The sequence below is a fragment of the Engystomops pustulosus genome, chromosome 11, assembly GCF_040894005.1.
Source record: "Engystomops pustulosus chromosome 11, aEngPut4.maternal, whole genome shotgun sequence".
In the NCBI taxonomy this organism is placed as follows: domain Eukaryota; kingdom Metazoa; phylum Chordata; class Amphibia; order Anura; family Leptodactylidae; genus Engystomops; species Engystomops pustulosus.
Window position 1 is genome coordinate 14,429,662 of NC_092421.1, and position 22,527 is coordinate 14,452,188.

Consider the following 22,527-nt stretch of genomic DNA (forward strand, 5'->3'; position numbering starts at 1 on the left):
GAGCTCACAGCAGTGGTGAGCGGACATCAGTGGGAAGGACGGAGCTGTACAGGAGCACCAATGTGGGGGTCAAGAGCTGAGGAGTCAGTAGCACAGACAAGTCAAATGTTATTTTTTTTTTTAATGAATCTAAACCAAAGCCGAACCTCTGGGACTACACAGAGGATTTTGTCAGGGTGCAAGGTAACTTATAACACACAATTATATTGTAATACAAATACTTAGAGAAAGCAGAAAGACATATTTGCACTGCAGCTGCAATGGGCTTCTGCAATCTGTCTTTAGTAAAAATGAGGTCCCGGGTCACAATCTCCCTCTAAATTGCGGTGTGTCCACTAATTAGCATCACGTGTCTCCAATCTTGCAATCAGTCAGTGGCCTGTATATAGGGCTACAGCTAGTCACTGTGCTGTTTGGTGGCATGGTGTGTACCACTATCAAAATAGACCAGAGGGAAGGGAAGGAGTTGTCTCAGAAACACAGAAAAAATTATAGGCAAGCATGTTAAAGGTAAAAGTTTTAAGACCATCATTAAGCAGCTCTATGTTCCTGTGACTATAGTTACACATATCATTCAGAAATTTAAGCTCTATTGGACTGTTTCCAACCTCCCTGGATGTAGTCGGAGAAGGAAAATTGAGGAGAGATCAAAGAGTAGAATAATATGAATAGGCAACAAAAGAGCCAAAAAAACTTCTAAAGAGATTAAAGTTGTACTTCAAGCTCAAGGAATATCCATGTCAGATTGCACAATCCGTTGTTGTTTGAGCCAAAGTGGACTATGGCTGACACCACCATCATGGGAGACAACCAAGGAGGACACCATTGCTGAAAGCAAATCATAAAAAAACAAGAATGGAATTTGTGAAACTACATGTTGACAAGCAACAAACCTTCTAGGAGAAGATGAGGTTAAAGAGAACCTGTCGCCAGGGACCTCATTTTCACTAAAGAAAGGTTGCATGAGCCCATTACACCTGTAGTGCAAATATGTCTTTCTTTTCTGCTTTCTCTAAGCATTTGCATTACAATAGAATTGTGTCTTACAAATTAACTTGCACCCTGACAGAATCATCTGTGTAGTCCCAGGGGTTGGGCCTTGGTTTAGATGCATTTCAAAAAACAACATGTGACTTGTCTATACTTCAGACTGCCTCCATCTTTGTGCTCCTGTACAGCTCCTTCCTCCTCCACTGATGTTGGCTCACCACGCTGTGACTTCTGTGAAGGAGCCGGAGCTAGGAGCTGTACAGGAGCACAAAGGTGGGGGCCAAGCTCTGAGGAGTGAGCAGCACAGACAAGTCCATGTTGGTTTTTTTAAATCGTCCAAACTAAACCCTAACCCCTAGGTCTACACAGAGGATTCTGTCAGAGTACAAGGTAAGTTATAACACACAATTATATTGTAATGCAAATGCTTAGAAAAGGCAGAGAGGTACATTTGCAATGCAGGTTTAATGGGCTTCTGCAACCTGTCTTTAGTGAAAATAAGGTCCCTGGTGACAGGTTCCCTTTGAAATCAAACTTTTTTGCAAGGCACATCAGCTTTATGTTCACCGGCGGAAAATGAAGCAGATCTTGAAAAAAATACCTGGAAGATGCTCTGATATGTCCTGGGGCTGCTTTTCTGCATTTGTCACAGGTTGTCTTGAATCTGTGCAGGGTACAATGAAATCTACCTGCTCAGAGGGACACAAGTCTCATTGACAGTTACAAAAGATGTATGATTGCAGCGATTGCCTCAAAAGGTTTTGCAACAAAATATAGTTTTGAGTTTTATTTTATTTTTAATGCTGTTGAAGCATGGTTGTAAAGAAATGTGTGCCTTTTTATTGGTTCATTTTTATAAAAATTTAATTTACTTTTACTTTTGTCAGATTCAAGTTATTTCTGTGACCATTGTGGGGTTTTCTTTCATTAGACGTGGGGTACCAACAACTTGTGTGTGTATATATACCATAGCCAGAGATTTATCTATGTCTAGATTTTAGTTTTTTGGAGTAAAAACAGAAAGGGAGCATATTATTTAATTTTTCCATGTTCTCTCTATTGGAGGCACTATGGATGCTAATCTACCTGTACTAGATGTAGGGACAGCAGAAAACAACAAGCTTCTATTTGATTCACAATGTAGGCACACTGCAAAGTATCCTAAAAAGTTATCTTCTCTTTAGGGGTAGATAGGCTTTAACAGAAAAGATCTCCTTGAAAAATATTTTTGATACATTTGAATTCCGAGATGGCCATTTCAGACCTGTTACTTTAGAGATCAATGGCTGTAAATGCATATGGAAGCATTGCTTACCCCTATCTCTGCAGCATCCGTGGTCTTACAGCATAGTTTTCTAGGAAGAAAGATAATACAGAAATAGAAGCATCACATGACAGGGTGTACTAAAAATTCAGAACCTCTTTTATTGTGCTCAAGGAAGTTTTTGATGAAATTGTTTTAATATTATGTTGCAAAACTACCTGTGAGCACTAGATGGCGCTCCATGCGTATAATGTCAGCATTCTCTCTTGGATTTGGAAGAAATCGTAAAGATGTTTCTAATACAAGACAATAATTGAAGGGATTTCTTGCTTCGTTCTTATAGACATGGATTGTGAAACATGAATAGAAGTCCTTTATATAAACGCCTCCAGACACCTATAACCCTAATGTACAGTGTTGGCCAAAAATAAAAGTGATACAGAATAGCAAAATCTAAAATGCTTAGCAAAAACTGCAGCAGTGAGAAGAGGAAGCGAGAGGTGGATATAAAATATAAGGCTAGGGACAGGGTGAAATCACATAGCGACTATGGTTGCAAAGCAGCCCCAGAAATGAACACCCCGCTCACTTAGTAGATGTACAATGTTAGCGCTGTTTTATTTTTTAACTTCAATTATTCTATATATTATATGAATATTATATGAATATTTTTTCTTACAAAACTCTGTATATATTGATGTACATGTGATCTAACCGAAACACCCAGCCCCGGTTTTCCCAGGTTTGTTTTCATGTATAAATACAACTGGATGTTTTATTGTATTTTCTGCCTGATGAAGGCCCATGTTCTGTGTTGAAACACGTTGCCACTAAGAATTTATACTTGAGTGTATCCCGGTTAAAGGCTGAAGTTCATATCTGAGTGCCGGATATCTCAAATAACTATTGGCAGGGTCGGCTCCAAGTTTCAGTAGGCCCCTGGGTGATATAGCCTCAGTGGGCCTCTTTGCAGTGAACTCACGTGGCGGCATTAAAAATTCAGAAACGAAAACAGTCTCCTGTTCCCTAGTTTATCAGACCAAACAGCCCCCTCGTGGTTATTTTATATACTGCCCCCTCACCTTCTGTGGATTTATTAGATACAGCTACCCTCACACCCATGGATTCCTTATGTACAGCCTTAAATGGCCCCCCCCCCCCCAGCAGCTCTGGGCCCTGGCACTTGCCTGGTTATGCCCAGTGCTGGCGCGGGCCCTGTCTATTGGTCTAGAAATGTACAATTTAGCAACAAAGTCTATATGAAGCAATCTCACAAATCTCATCCACGCAATAACTGACTTGCATGGTCTTAGCTGTAGTAGCTTTTCACAGCTTTTTATATTAAGCAATAAAAGAAAAAAATAATCTTCCTTTAATTGGCAGTTTTTCTAGCAGCAAAATTCAGGAAAATCTGTAGCTCATTTCAGCGTATTAAAGGAAGCCAGAAATTTCCCAATTTCTCAATTTTTGCCATGACCTAGAACTACCAGGAGATGGCAGCCTTTGCTAGTTTTGTTAAAAATTCCTATTTTTTTTTTTTCCAACTGATGAGAATAGCACAGGCAGCGTGATGCTCCTAGAGCGCAGGCTACACAGCAAATCTCCCTGTGCAATTGGATGTGGCAAATAATGTCACTTGACATGTGCCAAAGCGATGCACTGAGCCACCATTATGGCTGAGAGCCAATTCTAACACATTTGGAACATTCTTCATGATTTGCTCCTGGTATCTAATGGTTTAGCGATGACACAGTCTCATTAATATTAATATAACATCTTCCTTTGTGGTTTACCAGGGGTTAAATAAATGCAGAAATGATGTAGAAGGGAGCAGGGCCCCAGGACAGCGAGTGTGGATGACGACCATTGTATGGGCATCGCCCGGGAACATGTATTATACTCTCTGTATCATGAACGTAAATGGTGTATACTGTGTTTATTTCACCTTTAATACTAACCTATTGGCATACATTATACTACGTATGGGAGTCCCTTCAAGGGGTTCCAAGGGGGGTAGTTGTACCTCAGCTATGGAGACTCGGGGTACCTCTGAGTACAAAAAGGCCAGTAATATGAATCTGTCCCTGTTCTCACAACCTCAGGTTCTCTAATTGTTAATAAAATCCACTGAGTGAGTTCAAAGAAATCACACCAAGACAGAAGTATGGTATAATATCTCAATCTCTGTGGAGAAGTAATTCCATACAAGGCTAGGCAGATATGAGATGCTGTATTTGCGTCCCAAAGGATTCTACAGAAACTTTCAGTGGGGGCAGGACCTTGGCTTGGTTAGTTAAAGAAGTAATGTTCATTGGTTAGTAAATTATTACATGTGCATCAGAGAAACAAAGGTTCTGTTTTCCCTGGATAGATAGGTATTCGTAAATGACTACATCCATAGACAAACGTTCTCTTAGTTTCAGCATTCAGCAAGCATATGCAACATCCCCCACCGAGGCCTAGCCTTTTCTTGGGGCCTGGAGACTGCCGGGGCCTGGGATACCGGAGTGGCTTTTGGTTGTGGCCCAGGGCACGCTGATGTCACGGTGCTTGGTATGGGGACTGGAGGGCTGTCCTACAGCCTGGCAGGTCTCCAGCAGGTGGTGTAGCCCTTCTAGTGGATAACTCCCCTTTCCACTCAATAATGCACCACCTCCTGCGGCCCATACTCTTTTTTGAGACATTACCCCAAACCCAAGACAGCGCCTCTGAAACATGAATAATTGGTACACTACTACAAACACCTGCCCATTGTCTGTCCACATCATCTTCTCTCTATCTGAAAATAAAGCTTTTTCTGTGATTCCATTACCTGTCCTGCCATGTCTAAGTTGTCTTTGGGTCATGTTTGACTCAGATAATTCCTTGACCCTCTCCTCCATATTTAATCACTTGCCGATATGTTACTCCTCACCACAAAAACATCTCCAGGTTCTCTTTTTTTTTTTCTCTGTGCTGCATTAGTTGTCTGGAGTGTGCTACCTTTGATTGCTAGGTTCATTCTTAAAGGAAATCTATCATCAGAATCAAGCATGATAAACTAAGGACACTTAGCCGTAGATCCAGGCACCTTGACTGTGGTAATAATCTCCTTACACGTGGCCTTTTTCCCACTAAAATGAAATTTTTAAACCATTAAAATTATGCTAATGAGTTTGAATGGCTACTGGGGCACTTCCCATAGAACCTCCATGCAGGCTGTTAGACCTGTGTGTGTGTTATATCTGTTCCTCAGCAGGGGGGAGGAGGTGGAGTGCTCCTTGCACACTGTAACAGCCTGTGAATCTGCAGCGCCGGTTGGCTCTAGGAACCGCCCCAGTAGCCCTTCTAGCATCATTTTAAGAGTTGATTTTAGAAGGAAGGAGACTGGATTTTGTTGGCAGATTTTCTTTGACTTCCACAGATTTAGGCATGCACCTCTCCCATTTTATAAAAACTAATAATTTGTACATATGTATGTGCGCATAAAATATATTTCTATCCTGTCATGTGACTTGTAACCTGACGTCTGCCTGTCACAGCTGTAGGGTGACATGTGACAATACCGTGATAATGAAGGAACGACCTTCGCTCTGCTTGGCCAGGACTCCTCTATCTTGAAATTACTTTATCTAATCTTTCCCCCTCCTTCATCTGCCACAGTCACACTTTTGTACCCTTTATGGGTGTAGTTGTATGACTGGTTGTCCTTTGAAGGTTATGCCCCCTCCGGTCTGTGGGATGTAATGAGGGTTGTTGTGCCTGGATCTAGCAGAGTAATATTCATGTCCTGCCATTGTCTGCAGGCAGCACTGCAGTATAGTCCCTGGTGGAGCGTTAATGTTTTGCAGATGAATCATTTTGTAGCCGTGTTACAGGGAAATCAATACCATGTTGGTAGTTTTCAAGTGGACGGATCATGAGGCCTGCAGCCGCCTTGTTCTTCTGTTGTCTTCACATGATATGTGATGCGTATCGTGCACTGCGGGATGTGAAGTGTAGAAGGCCTGTCACCTAGGCCCAGGCTGCTTGCTGTCATTCCCTTGCTAAATATTGCTATGTTTCCTTATACTGAAAACAGGGTTGTGTTGACATGTGGCTGGTGGATATTTTTCAGTAGGCTTGTTGCAGAGTATTGACCTCTGCAGCGCTTCCTGTGGGTGGTGGATAACAATAAAAGTTGGGACAACCCCTTTAAAGGGGCTGGGCCAAGATTCCGTAATAACTCCTAACCACAGGATAGGAGGTGGTCTGACAGATGAGACTGGTGGAATGCTAAACTTACCCTCACTTCAAGCTATGGCACACCCGGCACTTCTCATCAACATTCTATTCAAAACCTGTAACTTATTTTACACGCGCATAGCACTGAAAACCGAGGCTCATGTTGGGTGGTGGAAAACTGATTACATCATTTATTATATATTTATTTAACAATTTTCTCAAAACATAAAATGGTAGGCACTTTTATTGAAAATCTTCATGCGAAGGTAAAATGGTTCGTGACTGCACTATGCCTATCTGGACTCCCAGATGGCAAGTCGGCCAAACGAGCAAGGCACCAATCTCCACATCAGACATCACAGCCAAATCTACACTGTCTGCATAGAGCATCACCCACTCTATTTCTGGAGTTTGAGTAAGTGCTGTACTGGGTCTCGTTGTTGCCAATCCTTCTCCATCAGGTAGAGAATGTCATGAGAACTTCTCCCTGTCATGACTTATGTCTGCAGAATTTGCCCCCTTGGTGATTGTGGCCTCTGGACAACATCTCCATACTCCGGCCCTAAAAAAATCGCAGTCAATATAATCTCCTCTAGATAACAGCTAAGTGCCCCCTGCATATACAGATAATACTTTGCGACCCATTAATATAGTATAATATATAATACCATATAATTTCCCCCTCATTATTCCAGTAGTCCTGGCACACTTCCCCAGTATATAGGTAGCCCATGCCCTCAATATGTAGCCAGCCAATATATATCCAGCCAGCCCCCCCCTTGTAGTATATAACCAGCCTGGCCCCTGTAGTATATAGTCACCAGCCCCATGATATATATAACCACCCTTCCCCCCTGTAGTATATAGCCAGCCCCCTATAGTATACAGCCGGCCAACCCCTCTGTATTATACAGCCTGCCAACCCCCTGTAATATATAACCAGTCTGCCCCTGTAGCATATAGCCAGCATGCCCTCTTGTAGTATATAGTCAGCCACTTGTAGTATGTAGCCAGCCCCCCCACCCTGTAGTATATAGCCAGCCTTCCCACCTGTAGTATATAGCCAGCCTGGCCCCTATAGTATATAGCCACCACCCCCATGTAATATATAACCATCCAGCCCCCCTGTAGTATATAGCCAGCCCCCTATAGTATACAGCCTGCCAACTCCTCTGTAGACTACAGCCTGCCAACCCCCTGTAATATATAGCGAGTTTGCCCCTGTAGTATATAGCCAGCCTGCCCTCCTTGTAGCATACAGTCAGCCTGCCTCCCTATAGTATAAAGCTATGCCCTAAAAAATAAAAATACTCACCTACATGCGTTCCCTGGAAACACATGGTCTGTCTCACATCGTTGGCGCCTGAGCTATAACGTCGACAGCCGTGCCTCTGGGTCCTAGAGGTGTCGACTCCACACAGCAACCAGTGATATGTGTATATTAAAGATACACATATCGCTGGGCACTACAGGTGCCATGAGGGCGCATCAGGAAAGTAATATTCCACCTCCCTTCCCCCTATAGCAGTGATGGCAAACCTTTTAGAGACCGAGTGCCCAAACTACAAGAAAGACCCGCTTATTTATCGCAAAGTGCCAACACAGAAATTTAATTTGTGATTTATACTCCCTTCTCTGTCACAGTTTACATTGATACCAGCACCTGAAGACACCAATAAAGCAGAAAATAGTCCCAGGTACAGCTGTCACTTTAATATAGCTCTGTGCACAGCAAGTCCTGGTCTGTCTGGGACTGCAGGAAGATACCTGGAGTCATCTCTGGTAATGGCCTGACTGCCCACAGAAAGGGCTCTGAGTGCCACCTCTGGCACCAGTGCCATAGGTTAGCCATCACTGCCCTATAGCAATGGATGTCCCCCCACCAGCCCCTGTCAGCAATTTGTTGCCTCCAGCTTCACCCCAGAAATGCATGTGCTACATAGACCCCTAGCAATTGATGTTGCCCCCCTCCAAGCAATTGATATGTCCCACAACCAATTAATGTTCCCATTAGCTCCCCAGCAATATTCCACCCCTGCCCCCTTGAGCTATGGATTTCCCCCCCAGCAATGGATGCTCCCCAACCAGCCTCTCTCAGCAATTAATGTTGCCCCAGCTCTACCCCCAGCATTGGATGTGCCCCATAGACCCCCAGCAATTGCAGCAATTGATGTGCCCCCTCCCAACAATTGATTTCCCCCCACAACTCCCCCCCCCCCAGAGCAATGGTCAATACACTCACAGAAATTAAATTGCTGTCCCTATAGCTCTCCAGTACATGATGCCCACTTTCAATTGATGTCCCCAACCCCTGTCCCCTAGCAACTTCCTACACTGTGAATTAAAAAAAAAAAACTAATACTCACCTGCCTTCCTTTCCTGCTTTTCTCCTTGTGCTCGGGATGAGGCACGGTGATGTCATCACACAGCATCTCTGGCTCCCAGCACTGTAGTCAGCTGGTAGAAGCAGGTTGTATGATGTCACCGTGTCTCCGGGTATTTGTAGTACTGCAATGCTTGCTTCTATCTGCATCCAGAAGGGATGAGGGTGAGTAGAGGACCCGGACAGTAGGACAATAGTCCCACTGATCCGGGGCACAGGCCAAAAGATCTGTGATGCGGGCCCCGGATGTGTTAACCTAGCAACACCCCTGCTTACAGCAAGTACAGAGCATACAATGGGACAGTACAATTAACTCAGCCGCAATTATCATTATACTTTGAGTCAAGTTTTCCATCCACAGAATATTATCAGCCTTTCTGTAGTATAGGTAATCTCTATGAGATGGGTGAGGATGTGACGGAAGATGGAGTAGGATTCGGATAGCGCTGTCCATTACATAGTGGAGGTTGAGGATTACTACAGACTCGGCTATTATTTACATAAGTAAGATCTCTGATGGGCGGCGGTGGTGCCAGGTGTCAAATCCCCCATCTCATAGTAACATAGTGTACTACTGAAGGACTGTTAATATGATGTGGCTTGAAAAACTTTACCCCAAATGTATTTTAAGGTTTTGGGGGTCTGAAAAATGATTAACTCTGCAGGTTCTTTAGTCACAGTAGCTTATGTCATGGTTAAGGGTAAGGGGGCCCCATGCAGAAGTCCGCTATGGGGCCCAGCTATGGGGCCAAGCCTCTCCTAGCTACGTCCTACTGCACCAAGAGAATAGGACAATTATTCTCATCATTTTGGGTTTCACTAATTAGTGTCTTCACTAATGATCTTGTTTCACTACTGTCCTGTAATATCAATGGCATTGTGTATGGAAAGATTTGCTGATAATTACAATTTCAGTCTATATAGACATGTATACATTATGGTAGTGCAAGAGGGAAATTGCCTACATTTTCATCTTAACCCCTTAGTTTACAGAAACATATTTGGAATTTTACACCATTATTTTTATTGAGTCAGATCTATAGTTTTATATGGTTGATTATCTAGGAGTTGAATATGTATGAGGAGAATGGATCATAACCAGAGCCGAGCGTTCATTCCTAAAAAATGTCTCTTGTCCTCTCCCACAATCGTAATCTGATTAGCCAGATGAAGTCATTGTCATTTTACTAATTCTACCAATGTGTCTGTCCTAGTCTATCATATCAAATGTCACAGAATGAAATGAAGGTAAAGCGACACAGTTATTGTAGAATTGATAGAGGAATATTACTAAGTACACATTCACATACTGTATGTATGACTCTTTATCATTTATACACTCCTAGTATGGATGTTCCGTGAACATTAGTAATCGTTTCTTTATACTGAAGATTCAGGGAGAAAAGGGTTAAAGTAGAGGGGGGGGAATGGGTTTGGTGGTGGTTACTTGAGGCCACTGTATATCTCAAAGACAGAAACAAGGGGTAAAAGATGGGACAGTAAAAGGATTGTACATCCTGTAAACTACCAGAATAATTCCCCATCAATAGCTTCAGCATTCCACCAAGCAAGGTCCCTCCCTCATAACTACCTTGTTTTATGTATTTAAAATATACAGCAAAATGATAAACAATAAGATAACAATATAATAAACCCCTATGCGTACCTGGACATAATAGTACGTCCGTGCAGAAAGCTTCCACAACGTTCCGTTTCTGGAGCCGACTCACAATGTCTCCAATTGCGAGTGTTAAAGGGGTGTTCCCATGTCAGCAAATTAACATTGTTTGTATTATAAAAAGTTATCCAATTTCCCAATATACTTTCTGTATCAATTCCTTACAGTTTTCTGGATCTCTGCTTGCTGTCATTCTATAGAAAGCTTTTAAGTTTCCTTCCAGTGGACAGAAATCTGACCATGGTCACACCGGTGCACGGCTCGTTATATCACACGGCTCTGATTACTCTCTATGATATAACAAGCCGTGCACCTGTGTGACCATGGGCAGATTTCTGTCCACTGGAAGTAAATATAGAAGCTTTCTATAGAATGACAGCAAGCAGAGATCTAGAAAACCGTGCGGAATTGATACAGAAAGTATATTGGAAAATTGGATAACTTTTTAACCCCTTACGCAGCGTGGTCAAGCAAGACTGTGGCATGTAAGGAGCTTCCTCCTTACTGGGGGATCCAATCCTCTTCAGTGCATCCCGAGGTTTTTCCAAATGCCTGTGACTGCAACCAGAGCCCTTCTGGGTTTGACTGTTAACTACCTGCACATGCGTCTGTATGCTCAGACAAATCACACTGTACAACAATACATCAGTATTGCAGTGAAGTTTCTTGGATTCGAAACAGAGCAACAGATCAGAGCATCGCTGGTTCAGGTCCAAGTGTTTATGAAGTACAATAACTTAAAAAAAAAAAGTTTATAAAAAGTAAAAAAAAATTGAAAATAAAAAAAGTTGATGTCCCTAAAATGACACATTCCCATATAAAAACCTAATCAAGTATAAAAAAAAAACACAGATTCACAAACCCCCCTCCACATATTTGGTATCACAGAGTCTGTAACAATCTGCATAATAAAAGAGAATCTTTATTGGACCTGCACAGTGAAGGACGTAAAAAAAAAAAAAAAAAAAATTCTGCGCCTCAAAGTAGAACTCTTCTTGCAGATTTGTCAGCTGAAAAATAAAAAAGTTATGCCTCTGAAAAGATGGTGATGCCAAAATTAACAAAATGTTCTCCTAATTAGCTTTTATTCAGTAAATTTCTTTTTTAAAAAAAAGCTTTATAGTTTAGGTAATTCCAGTGTCCGGCCAGGCTACTACACGCCCCAGTAGCCTCTGCAGTTAATTTACATATGATTAAAATAACATTTTTAACAAGTTAGGTTCCAGGATTATTAAATTACACATTAGTACAGAGGCAGGCAGGAGAAATCTACCTTCAGGTCTACTTCTGATTCCTCATGCTCGGTTTCCTTAATAATAATAATAATTATTATTTATATAGTGCAGACAGATAATGCAGCGCTACACAGAGCTTGCCAAATCAGTCCTTGTCCCCAATGGGCCTCACAACCTACCAGTATGGGAGGAAAGCAGAGGACCCGGAGGAAACCCACACGAACACAGAGAGAACACACAAACTCTTTGCAGATGTTGACCCTAGGACTTGAACCCAGGTCCCCAATGCTGCAAGGCTGTAATGCTAACCACTGAGCAACCGTGCTGCCCTTTAACCCCTTCCAGCACCCTGACCTAATTCTAAGTCATAGGATTCTTATAATCCTACTTCATATACTGGAGGGCAGGGGCTGCAGGCTATATACTGGGAGGCAGGGGCTACAGGCTATATACTTGGGGTCAGGGGCTGCTGACTATATATTTCTGTAAAAAATCAGTTTATAAGATATGCAAATTAGCCTATGGTGCCAGCCACAAGCCATTTATCAAGGTTTTTAGACCTTTTTTTTTGGGCACTCTCCCGACTTGTCCGATTAAGGGGGCATGGCCTTCGGGAGATGGGCATGACCTCATGAGAAAGGGGCGTGTCTTGCGGGAAATCGTCCGTGCCCCCAAAATTCAGGTGCACTGTTTAGACCAAATAATAGTAGGTCTAAATTAGGAACCGACGCTCTTATACTGCATCAGAATTCATCATCACAGTGTTAAATCTGGCGCAGGAAAAGACCGGTTCCGCCAGTTTCTAGCTGGAAAATACTTGAGACACATTGTTACATCCCCCCAATGTGTCACAAGAAAACCTGTCTCAAAGTTACCTAGATATGTTAAAGCTTTTCAAAGTTATAACCACTTGTTATAATGTTACCGGGCAGATTTGAAAAATGGGGCTGCGTCCTGAAGGGGTAAAAACAAATAACCTATAAATAAAAGGACCTAGTAATACAGACTAACATTACAAGACAATAACATTAGAAGATCAATAAAGTCATCTGCTGGTGTAGACACATTCGCAGGAAACATACATTGTCTCAAAACACCTGCGCTCTCTAAACCACCCTACGTATAATATAACCACATACAAATGATCTATTCCACCCACACCACTCTAATAATAGTCACATATTCAGATTATCCATGCTAATGTTTTACAATAATTGGCCTTTAAAGATTAACATTGTCACAAATACAAAAAACAGGCACAGAATATCCAAAATACTGGAAATAAAGCCTTGTTTGACGTCTACATCGGAGGTTTCCCATTTGTTTTTTTATACCATCATGGAAGGGACTAAGAGGTCGTCTACGGAAGGGATATCTTCCATTATATATAGAGAAGAAAATAACAAAGCACTTTTTTTGTCCTCTACAAATGAGAATAATGGAAACCTACAAACACATATACTGTTATAAAGTTCTAGTGACTTTCACTGACCATCTCTATCGTGTCAGTGTCCTGTGTACAGAATCTGCATCAGAATCTTCTTTCATGTATAGCTCTACTGTGCCCCCTTCCCCCTGCCTCCTGCATGTAAGAGCAGACAGTGGAAACCTATGACTACCAGGAGTGACATTGTCATTATTTCTAAATGCAATGTATTATGGAGGGTAAAAATGGGCTAATTATGGATTTGAGGATTTTTATGGTGTGGGGTGTTGAAATGGTTGAGTATAGGGCTTTAAAAGTTTATAGATGACCTGTCACTGCATTAGGAGCCGCTTACTAAAGTACTACAACCGTCCCAGCAGTGTTACACTGCTAGCGTTATCGGAAACCTCTGATAACGCTAGCAGACACTGCCGCGCTGTACACTAGTAACACCGGACTGGGCTATAAGCGGCACTGCCCCTAGCCCCGCCCCCTCATGAATACGCTGGACCGCACTGTAAGCTTTTCTAATGTACATCGTGGCAGTGTTTGCTAGCAGTTTAACACTGCTGCGTCTGTTGTAGCACTTGGAGCTGCCTACTTTAGTGCCATTTTTACATGTGACAGGTCCTCTTTAATATAAGAAGACGCAGGGTAAGGATGGATCTTTGGAGAACTCTGTAATGAGGTACAGGGCTTAAAATACAAAAACAGACGTTTTATGTGAGGGGAGCAGAAGGGTTAAAAGGCGTTTCAGAAAAACCAAGAAATTGGTGGAAAGAGCCATGTATGCACAACTCTATTTTCAAAGTGCCTATGGGTCAAGGGTCCACAATCACAATTCTTGAGGTAGTGGTAGATCCCATAGTCAGGGCCCTTCATTTTGTTTTATTAAGTCATTTAATGCTCAACGATAGTCGGACACAGTCTTTAGGGATTGTAAATTTAGTGACTACAATAGGACAGTACTGTAAATTAATGCAGGTTAGCCACTGGTGATTGAACTGGATAACCACTGACATTCCAGCCCAGAATTGATATCCAAGTGTGCTCTGCTGTTTATTAAATGTTCTTTTGGGTTCTTACTGGATTCCCCACAATTAGAAGTTGACAAGATTTTGGTATAGTGACCATTTCTGAATGGTCCACCAAAGTTCAATGCTTTCTCCATTTGTGGATATAGACTCTCTCCGTGGTTTGCTTGAGTCGTGCAGCCTTCACAGTGGCTCTGTAACCCTTTCCAGACTGACAGATTCCAGTGGCTTTGTTTTGTATGTATATTTGAATATTTTACAATGTGGCAGCTTGTGCTGTTCTTTGAGACCGGCAGGTTTCAGTAAAATTTAGATATAGAAGGTCTGGCACGCTTTTTTTTTTTTTTGGCTAAACCCTCAAAGCCTTCTTCACATCCTATCATTTCTCACTGTGGAAACTCTTAACATTGCTTAGATTCATTACCGTCTTAATTACAGTAACACACTACTGACCAGTCTTCTCTTCAGACTCTTCTTTCTATAATCTACACAGAATTCAACAGCCAAGCTCCTCTTTCAGTGCCCCCACCTTGTGCCAGTGGCTGCTGCAGTGGTTGTCCATTGATTTAGGAATACAATCTAAGCTAATCATCTCCGTCTACACCTTATCCACGCTCTTACCTTTGTCAACAAACATCATCTTAACCTCTGACTCCCACTTCCAAGACTTTTCTCATGCTGCATCAGTTCTCTGGAGTGCACTACCTAGGAAATCAAGTTATTTCTGACCATAAAAGTTATACTTGTATCCCAATATACTAACTTCGTATTTGTACTTTCACAGATACCGGCTGGGTAACTGGCTCAATGTTAAAATCAACTTTTTTTTACATTTTTTTTTTTAAACAAATGGTGTGGTTGATTGAAAATAATAGAAGAAACCATACTTGGCTGCCTCCTATAGTTCACTGCAATGCCTCCAGTCTTTGGCTGTATGATGGGTGCTGCCTCCAAAGTTGTACAGACCTTACCTAACAAATTGGACTAAACGCAGATGTGTATGGAAAATTAAGGCATTCAGTTATATAAGATATATATATATATATATATATATATATATATATATATATATATATATATATATATATATATAGAGAGATATATATAGAGATATATATATATATATATATATATATATATATAGAGATATATATATATAGATATATATAGAGATATATATATATATATATAGAGATATATATATATAGATATATATAGAGATATATATATATATATATATAGAGATATATATATATATATATATATATATATATATATATATATAGAGAGAGATATATATATATATAGAGATATATATAGAGATATATTAGATTCTATAGATATATTAGATTTCTTTTGGTTGTGGCTAGGTTGTAGCATGAAATGTTGCACAAAATAGTGGTCATATATATGGTGGACAGGGCTGGCAATCCTCATCTCATCAATAGAAGCCCAGCCAAGGTCATGGAACAAGAATTTTTGCCAATGTATCAATTTAGCTGAGGATAATTGTCTAGTCTTCATAGACTGATCTGAATGTCACAGAGCAGACTGTCTAGTGTCTCTACTGTATGGCCAACTAAGGGATGATGAATATCTATGCAAGTGTCAGAATAAGACAGACATTGCAGTTCCTGATATATCTGATCTCAAGCTCCATTATAGTAAAGTGTGAGCCCTATGAAAACCTTAGCTGTAATTCAAGCAAACCCCATTTAGTTAAAAACTCTAAGCTATGGGAAATCTGACTCCTACTGGAACAGACCATTATTATGAAGACTTATATCATTTGATGTGGACTGGCGATGTCTTTGGACAGTTTGGTGATTACATAGTGCTGACATGTACTGGAGGAGGGACGTGCATTGTAATTTGATGGAATCGTTTACAGAAGAGGTTAAGAGCCTGTCTCGGGTTGTAGGGGGTTTCCCATAATAAGTGTCTTGTAAGTGGGGGTCTCGTATAAACCGTTCTGAAGTATGTGTGCATGCTCTGTACTCTGCTCTCTAAATCTTTCCCTATCTGAACTACTTTCTCATATGAATGAGCCTACAGACAGAATGCGATTGTGCTATGTAGTAGTCAGATGTGTCTCAATCTGTTGTTCCGATGCTTTTGGAGAAAATTGTTGAATACACTACTCTAATCTGTGCTAAATGCATGGGTCAATGGGTGCGTGTAAAAAAAAAAAAAAAAGGTAATGGGATTTCATCGGTTTTACAAGCACATGTTTCAAGGAAATACGGTAATAATAATAATTCCTTTATTTATATAGTGCACACAGATTACTCAGCACTACACAGAGCTTGACAAATCAGTCCCTGTCCCTAATGGGGCTCACAATCTAATCAACCTACCAGTATGTTTTGGAGTGTGGGAGGAAACCAGAGGACCCGGAGTTAACCCACACAAACACGGAGAGAACATACAAACTCTTTGCAGATGTTCACCTGGATAGCTCAAAGCTGTAAAATTTGGAGGATAGCAGTAAGACTTAAATTGGACCAAACAAATTACTTGCCCATTGTGTTTTGCCTTCACAGAGAGCAAGGGTCTGCAGCAAATTGACAGCAGAAAATTTACCTTATGCTGAGAATTTATCAAGTATAGCTAATGCATCGGCCCACTGTGCAGCCTGGCACAGCCCACTTCACCCACATTTGGTGTGGAGGTGGCTTTAAGGGAAAAAGTCACAATTCCTGGCTGTGTGCCAGGAATTTCTACTTACGGTACAAGCCTTGATAAATACTCTCTATGTACGGGGACCCTAGACAGCTGAAGAGCTGGATTTGAGTTATCACATTTCAAGCTGTGCCACACATATGAGTTGTATGTGTCTTTACAGCCTCAACACATACAAACATATCTCAGTGCTGTAATACCAGATACAGCCATAGACATGTGTGCTGCTATTTTTGGGAGAAGGCGGATCTGTGTTTCTGGTATAACGGCATTTACACTAATTTTTCCATGAACCAATGCTTGTTGGCTGTGAACTTCTGGTATCTTTTATATTGTATTGTCTCCAGGCAATGAGCATCACCCGGCACCTTTTGAACTTTTATGAAACATATTTGCTCTCAAGACAACACACAGGAAGTTAATGCTTAGATGGGAAAGGGTCTTTGAAATGGACAGTGACCTGAAGCTACTGCCAAGCTGGTGATAAAGTGGTATAAGGATAACAAACTCTGCGTTTTGGAGCCGTCAGAAAGGCCAGATCTCAATCCTATTGAAAATTTATGGGCAAAGCCGAAAAGGCCGGTGCGAGCAAGACGGCTACAAACATGACTCGGCTACACCGAAATTTTTGACCCAAATCATGCAGTTTAAGGGCAATAGTTCCAAATAGTACCTACTTAAGGACACCCGACTTACAGATGACCCCTAGTTAAAGACGGACCCCTCTGCCCACTGTGACCTCTGGTGACCTCTACAGTGAAAAATTTTTTGAAACTCTGATTGTCACTAGGGCAAAAAAAAAAGTTTGTCTGGATCTACAATTATGAAATATACGGTTTCGACTTGCATACAAATTCAACTTAAGAACAAACCTCTGGACCCTATCTTGTATGTAACCCAGGGACTGCTTGTAATAATAAAATGTATGTACATTTTTGTATGTAAAGTAAAAAAATGCCTTGAATATTCTCTTATAAATAATTTTGGTAATTCTTATTGACCTTAAACGGGAAAGATTATTTTGATTTCATGCCAAATAGTGCGAAAAATATGGTACAGGCAGTCCCCGGGTTATGTACAAGATAGGGTCCGGATGTTTGTTCCTAAGTTGAATATGTATGTAAGTCGATACTGTATATTTTATAATTGTAGTTGTAGACAATTTTTTATTTTTTTTGCCCCAGTGACAATTGGAGTTTCAAAGTTTTTTGCTGTAATGGGACCAAAGATTATCAATAAAGCTTCATTACAGACACCTCACAGCTGATCATTGCAGCCTGGGACTATAGTAAAGCATTCAGAAAGCTTCACCAGAGGTCACAGCGGGCAGAGAGGTCCGTCTGTAACTAAGGGTCGTCTGGTGTCCTTAAGTAGGGGACCACCTGTATACCCTATGTGTCTTTTTATGTACATATGTAAACTTCTAGTTTCGACTGTATGACATGACCATATTGTGCATTTGTTTCTGATCTTATATTATCCTAATTTTTATTAATATGGTATAATAATAAAGATGGAGAAGTCCACTCTTTTTTTTCTTTTTTTTTGTTGTTCTTATACTTGGTGCTTGTATGTTGTATATAACACAGGATACGTTACCTTCTAGTGGCATCTACTTTTCGCAGTAACTTTGCAGCATAGTTTAGTCTTCATTCTCCATCTGCATCAGTAAACCTCGGTCCCCGATTACAGGTTCACCAATATTCCTTTCCTAAGCCATGCTTGGTAGATACCAACCTCTGCATTTTGGGGGTCACATTACTAGATCTGCCATTGTCTATAGTGTCGCGTATCCATTAATAATGAAGTTGGTTCTTATCTATGTGGAGCAGACGTCCACCTACTTACCTGATGAGGTGGGTGCCGCATCAAGATAAAAAGGAATGGAAAAATTGTGTGTGCCGCTCTTTTGTCAGTAGGCCACCGTTCTCCACATAGGTGGAGGTCCCAGTGGGGTTTATGTAATACCTTATATACATATGTCATGGGTGTCTAAGTTGAGAATAACACTTTAATCCTATGGCTAAGCAATAGCAGAAAAAAATAACTCAAAGCTTTTCAATATATATTTACAGGAGATCAAAGCGAATCCCAGCTTCTAGAACCCGGAGTATAACTTTATTTCCATGGAATTCTTTATGAAATCTTAACCCAGAACGTATGTAAATGAGATCCTATCACCGATTAGAGATGTCTTTTATTACATTGATGACTGTTTTGGTAGTTTTTTTTTCCCCCGCGTGCTTGACCTAGTTGCCGGACAGCAGTTGGTAAAATGAATTTTTCATCTGGATTAACCGTATTTGGATAAACCAGTTACTTCCCCATGCATATTAGAAGGCTTTACCGGTCTAGCGTTACGTATACGCTGGCATCTGGATCGACCATGCAGAGATTAACCAGGCTCAGTGTCGTGACCGTATACCCATGCTTGATGATGAAAAGTGGAATAGTCTAAGCCCCGCACATCACGTGATGTTTTGATGGAATTTAGTTTTTAGGTCACATTTCTCTATTTTGTAAACAGTCTTTAGTCCGAGAATAATAAATATCGGTAAACATTTTCCAACTCCGTCTTTTTTTTTTTTTTTTTTTTAATGGAATAAACGTCATTTTCGCGTATTGGCGAAAACCTAGCAGGATTTTTAATTTTCTTCTGTGTACATTCCATTAATAGCTCCTGCTCCGGGGCTAACATCCTGCTATTTTTATACATGCAATGATGAATATTCAGAAGCTGCAGATGCTATGGACTCAGGTGGTAATAGACGGTTAGGGTGATTGAAGCAGGCCTGGATGATACTCAGTCCACATTTATTCAGCGGTTCTTGTGGATTACTATTAACATTTTCGTGATTTGTATTCTTATTGTTGTAAACAAAATATTGTTAAAAATGGCTTTATTCCATGTTGGGGGGAGGGGGAGGTAGCATCCAACACACACAGGGTTAATAAAAGCCTCCTGTCACATTGTGTTGTGCATAATGCTGCTCTATTTCCCTTATTCTTCGCTCTATATTCAGCTGCTATATGACAGTGGGAGGCTGCTCTGCATCTTGGGTTCAGAGACCTATAGAAGGACACTTTTTTTTTTTTCGGTCCTAAGCTGATGACCAAGTGCATGTTTTAGCTTCCAGCTCGTGGATTGGGAAGCAGATTGTGATGCTGGGTCTTTGCATGTGCAGCTCCACATGACTGTTCCTCTGCATAGAGCATCATTAGGAGCAATCCCCCTTCCATGGGATCACTTAGACACTTCCAGCTGGTAGCAGGGGAATACGGCAGTCAACCAGCACACTCTCCCTCAGCTGTCTTCCTCATTGTACTTCTGCATAACAATGACCGAGGAACGCTCCAGGTACTGGAAGGTAGAGGAAGGGATGTGAGCACTGGATATTTGCTTGGTTCCTCATCCTCCTCCTGAGCCTGCGTACTGGGCTCCCAAGCTCTGTCTCTCCATTTGTTGGAGTCTTCCCTGTCAAGCTGGATAGAAGGCGCTTAAAGGGTATTCCACCTTTTTCAAGGGACCCTTGTTCCATGGGATATTCTCTCTCATAATGGCTCATGCAGCATCCCAGTTAAAGAAGAACAGGGATCTGGAAATAAATGCAGAGGAGGAAGCGAAGGAGAAAAGGAGGCACAGGAAACGCTCCAGGGATCGTAAGAAAAAGGTATTATTCTACATACGACAGATGGATGGCTGTATATGTTCATTTACATGTGTAGGTGAAGCCTTTAGCATGGGGTGACAACAAACCCCACATTTCACACTGTTATGGACTACTGCAGAGCTGATGCAGGAGGTGTGTGTGCGCTGTACACACATGTCAGTCTTCTTCATGGGGTTTTCAAGCATCTTCTATACCCATGATTCCCCGGATGTAATATTCATTATATGTTACATATTGAGATTAGTCACACATGAAATATTTGTATGTTATGTCATCTTGTGTATATGTAGCCGACCATTACGATAAATGTGATATCTATAATCTGCATTTCAAATTCATATATATAACGTATTTGTATGTATGTATGTGTGTGTGTGTATATATATATATATATATATATATATATATATATATATATATATCCAGGTTTCCGAACTTAAACACTGCGCTATTCTACGACTGTTGTGACCTCATTCGAAACCATTCCCTATGACAATAACCATCGCAGTCGTACGCGGTTGACGTACACAAAAAAAAAATTCGGACACAGTTTCTAAATTATTCATCTCTAGCAGCGCCTATAATGTAAAAGCATTTTCTCCTTGCATTTTTCTTTGGTGTCAGAGTCTCTGCCCGGGACAAAGGGCAATTAAAATGCATGTCCCTATAGAGCCTAGCATAGGCAGTGGGGGGAGACTCTATCCTCCAATTTGGTAGATGAGGCCCAGCAGTATTTTGACTCTCATTGCGTGCAATTAATAAATATTGACCAGGAGGCCGGAGACTAAGGACAGCAGTTTGCGGCTATAGGTTTTCTCGCCCATTTTTTTTTATATGATCCTTTGTGATATTCCCCGAAGGACAGATAATCCTAATTTACTGAGAGCATTGATGCATGAGTTCCCTCAATGACATGTAGATTTTGCTGCAGTAAAAGTGCATCCCCCTTGTTGTAGCACTAAGGCATCACACCACTTGGCACCCTCATATCAACAGATCCCTCATAGGAAACCATTCCCTATTGTTATACATTGATGAGGACGTCTATAGGTTTCATCAGATACAGATTTGTATCACACTCCGATGTGGAAATATGTGATGATACTTGTCAAACGTGACTGATCATGATGCTGAATCGGCCATTGTGTTCTCTATCTATGGTCCGGGTGTTTACTGACCAGGTGGAGAAGACAAGACAATTCTGGCCACACTATTGTAATGTGATCTCAAGGAAAATGCTGGATTTATTGGAGATTTGCAGATAACCATTATGTGCATGTATTGATATTGGAGACCTTGTTGGTTCTCCTTGACGTGATAGGTAACGTTTTGTTATGTCATGTACCTGGGGATGTACACAAAGCCGGCAGACACGTGACTACTATCAAAATATTCCACCATGCTAATAGATGCCAGGAGCAATCACAAGCTTCAGCAATTGTCATCTGGACAGCTTCAAGTAATAGAACTGACTCCAGGCCAAATCCCTTGATCCATAGCAGTTTGATAGGATATATAGTAAGTGTACATTACTACATTGACTATGTAAATGGGTTAATGTAAGGGGTGCACGGCTGAACACTCATTCTGAAGCAGTTGGTCACTGTTCAGACTGTCCCCCCCCTTCCTTATGTTGGTCTTTTGTGTTATTATTACCAATTTGTAAACTTGAAAGCAGAATGACAATAGCAGTAACACGCGTTGGGCTCACCGCTGAGATTAATAGTGTCTTCTTCCATTCTCCAGGCATTTTTCTGATTACCATAAGACCACCTCCTCAGTATAGAGGGGGAGAGAGGGCTGAAAAGGGTATACATTGTGCTGTGTAGTGCCTTTTGTCTTTCCAGCAGAGCTCTGATCATGTTCCTGGGTTGAGTGATTATATATGAGGCCTACAAACAATGCACAATAAAATGACATCCTACCCATATTCATAGAGGCCTATTCACATACTCAATGGT

General features: G+C 41.2%; 1 protein-coding gene across 40 annotated transcripts in view; it reads left to right on the top strand.

Moving 5' to 3' along the window:
* The window catches only part of ANK3 (ankyrin 3), a 411,799-nt gene that overhangs the window by 178,330 nt on the left and 210,942 nt on the right, over positions 1-22,527 (top strand). For 7 of the 40 annotated variants that reach the window (XM_072129785.1, XM_072129791.1, XM_072129813.1 and 4 more), the window contains exon 1: positions 19,987-20,566. The exons of 3 other annotated variants lie outside the window; for them this stretch is intronic. In XM_072129785.1, the coding sequence (XP_071985886.1) occupies positions 20,453-20,566 (114 nt within the window). In that variant the 5' untranslated portion in view covers positions 19,987-20,452. Of the gene's footprint in view, positions 1-19,980; positions 20,567-22,527 lie in introns of those variants that run through there. 30 more of the 40 variants (XM_072129802.1, XM_072129806.1, XM_072129789.1 and 27 more) reach the window with 14 other exon arrangements.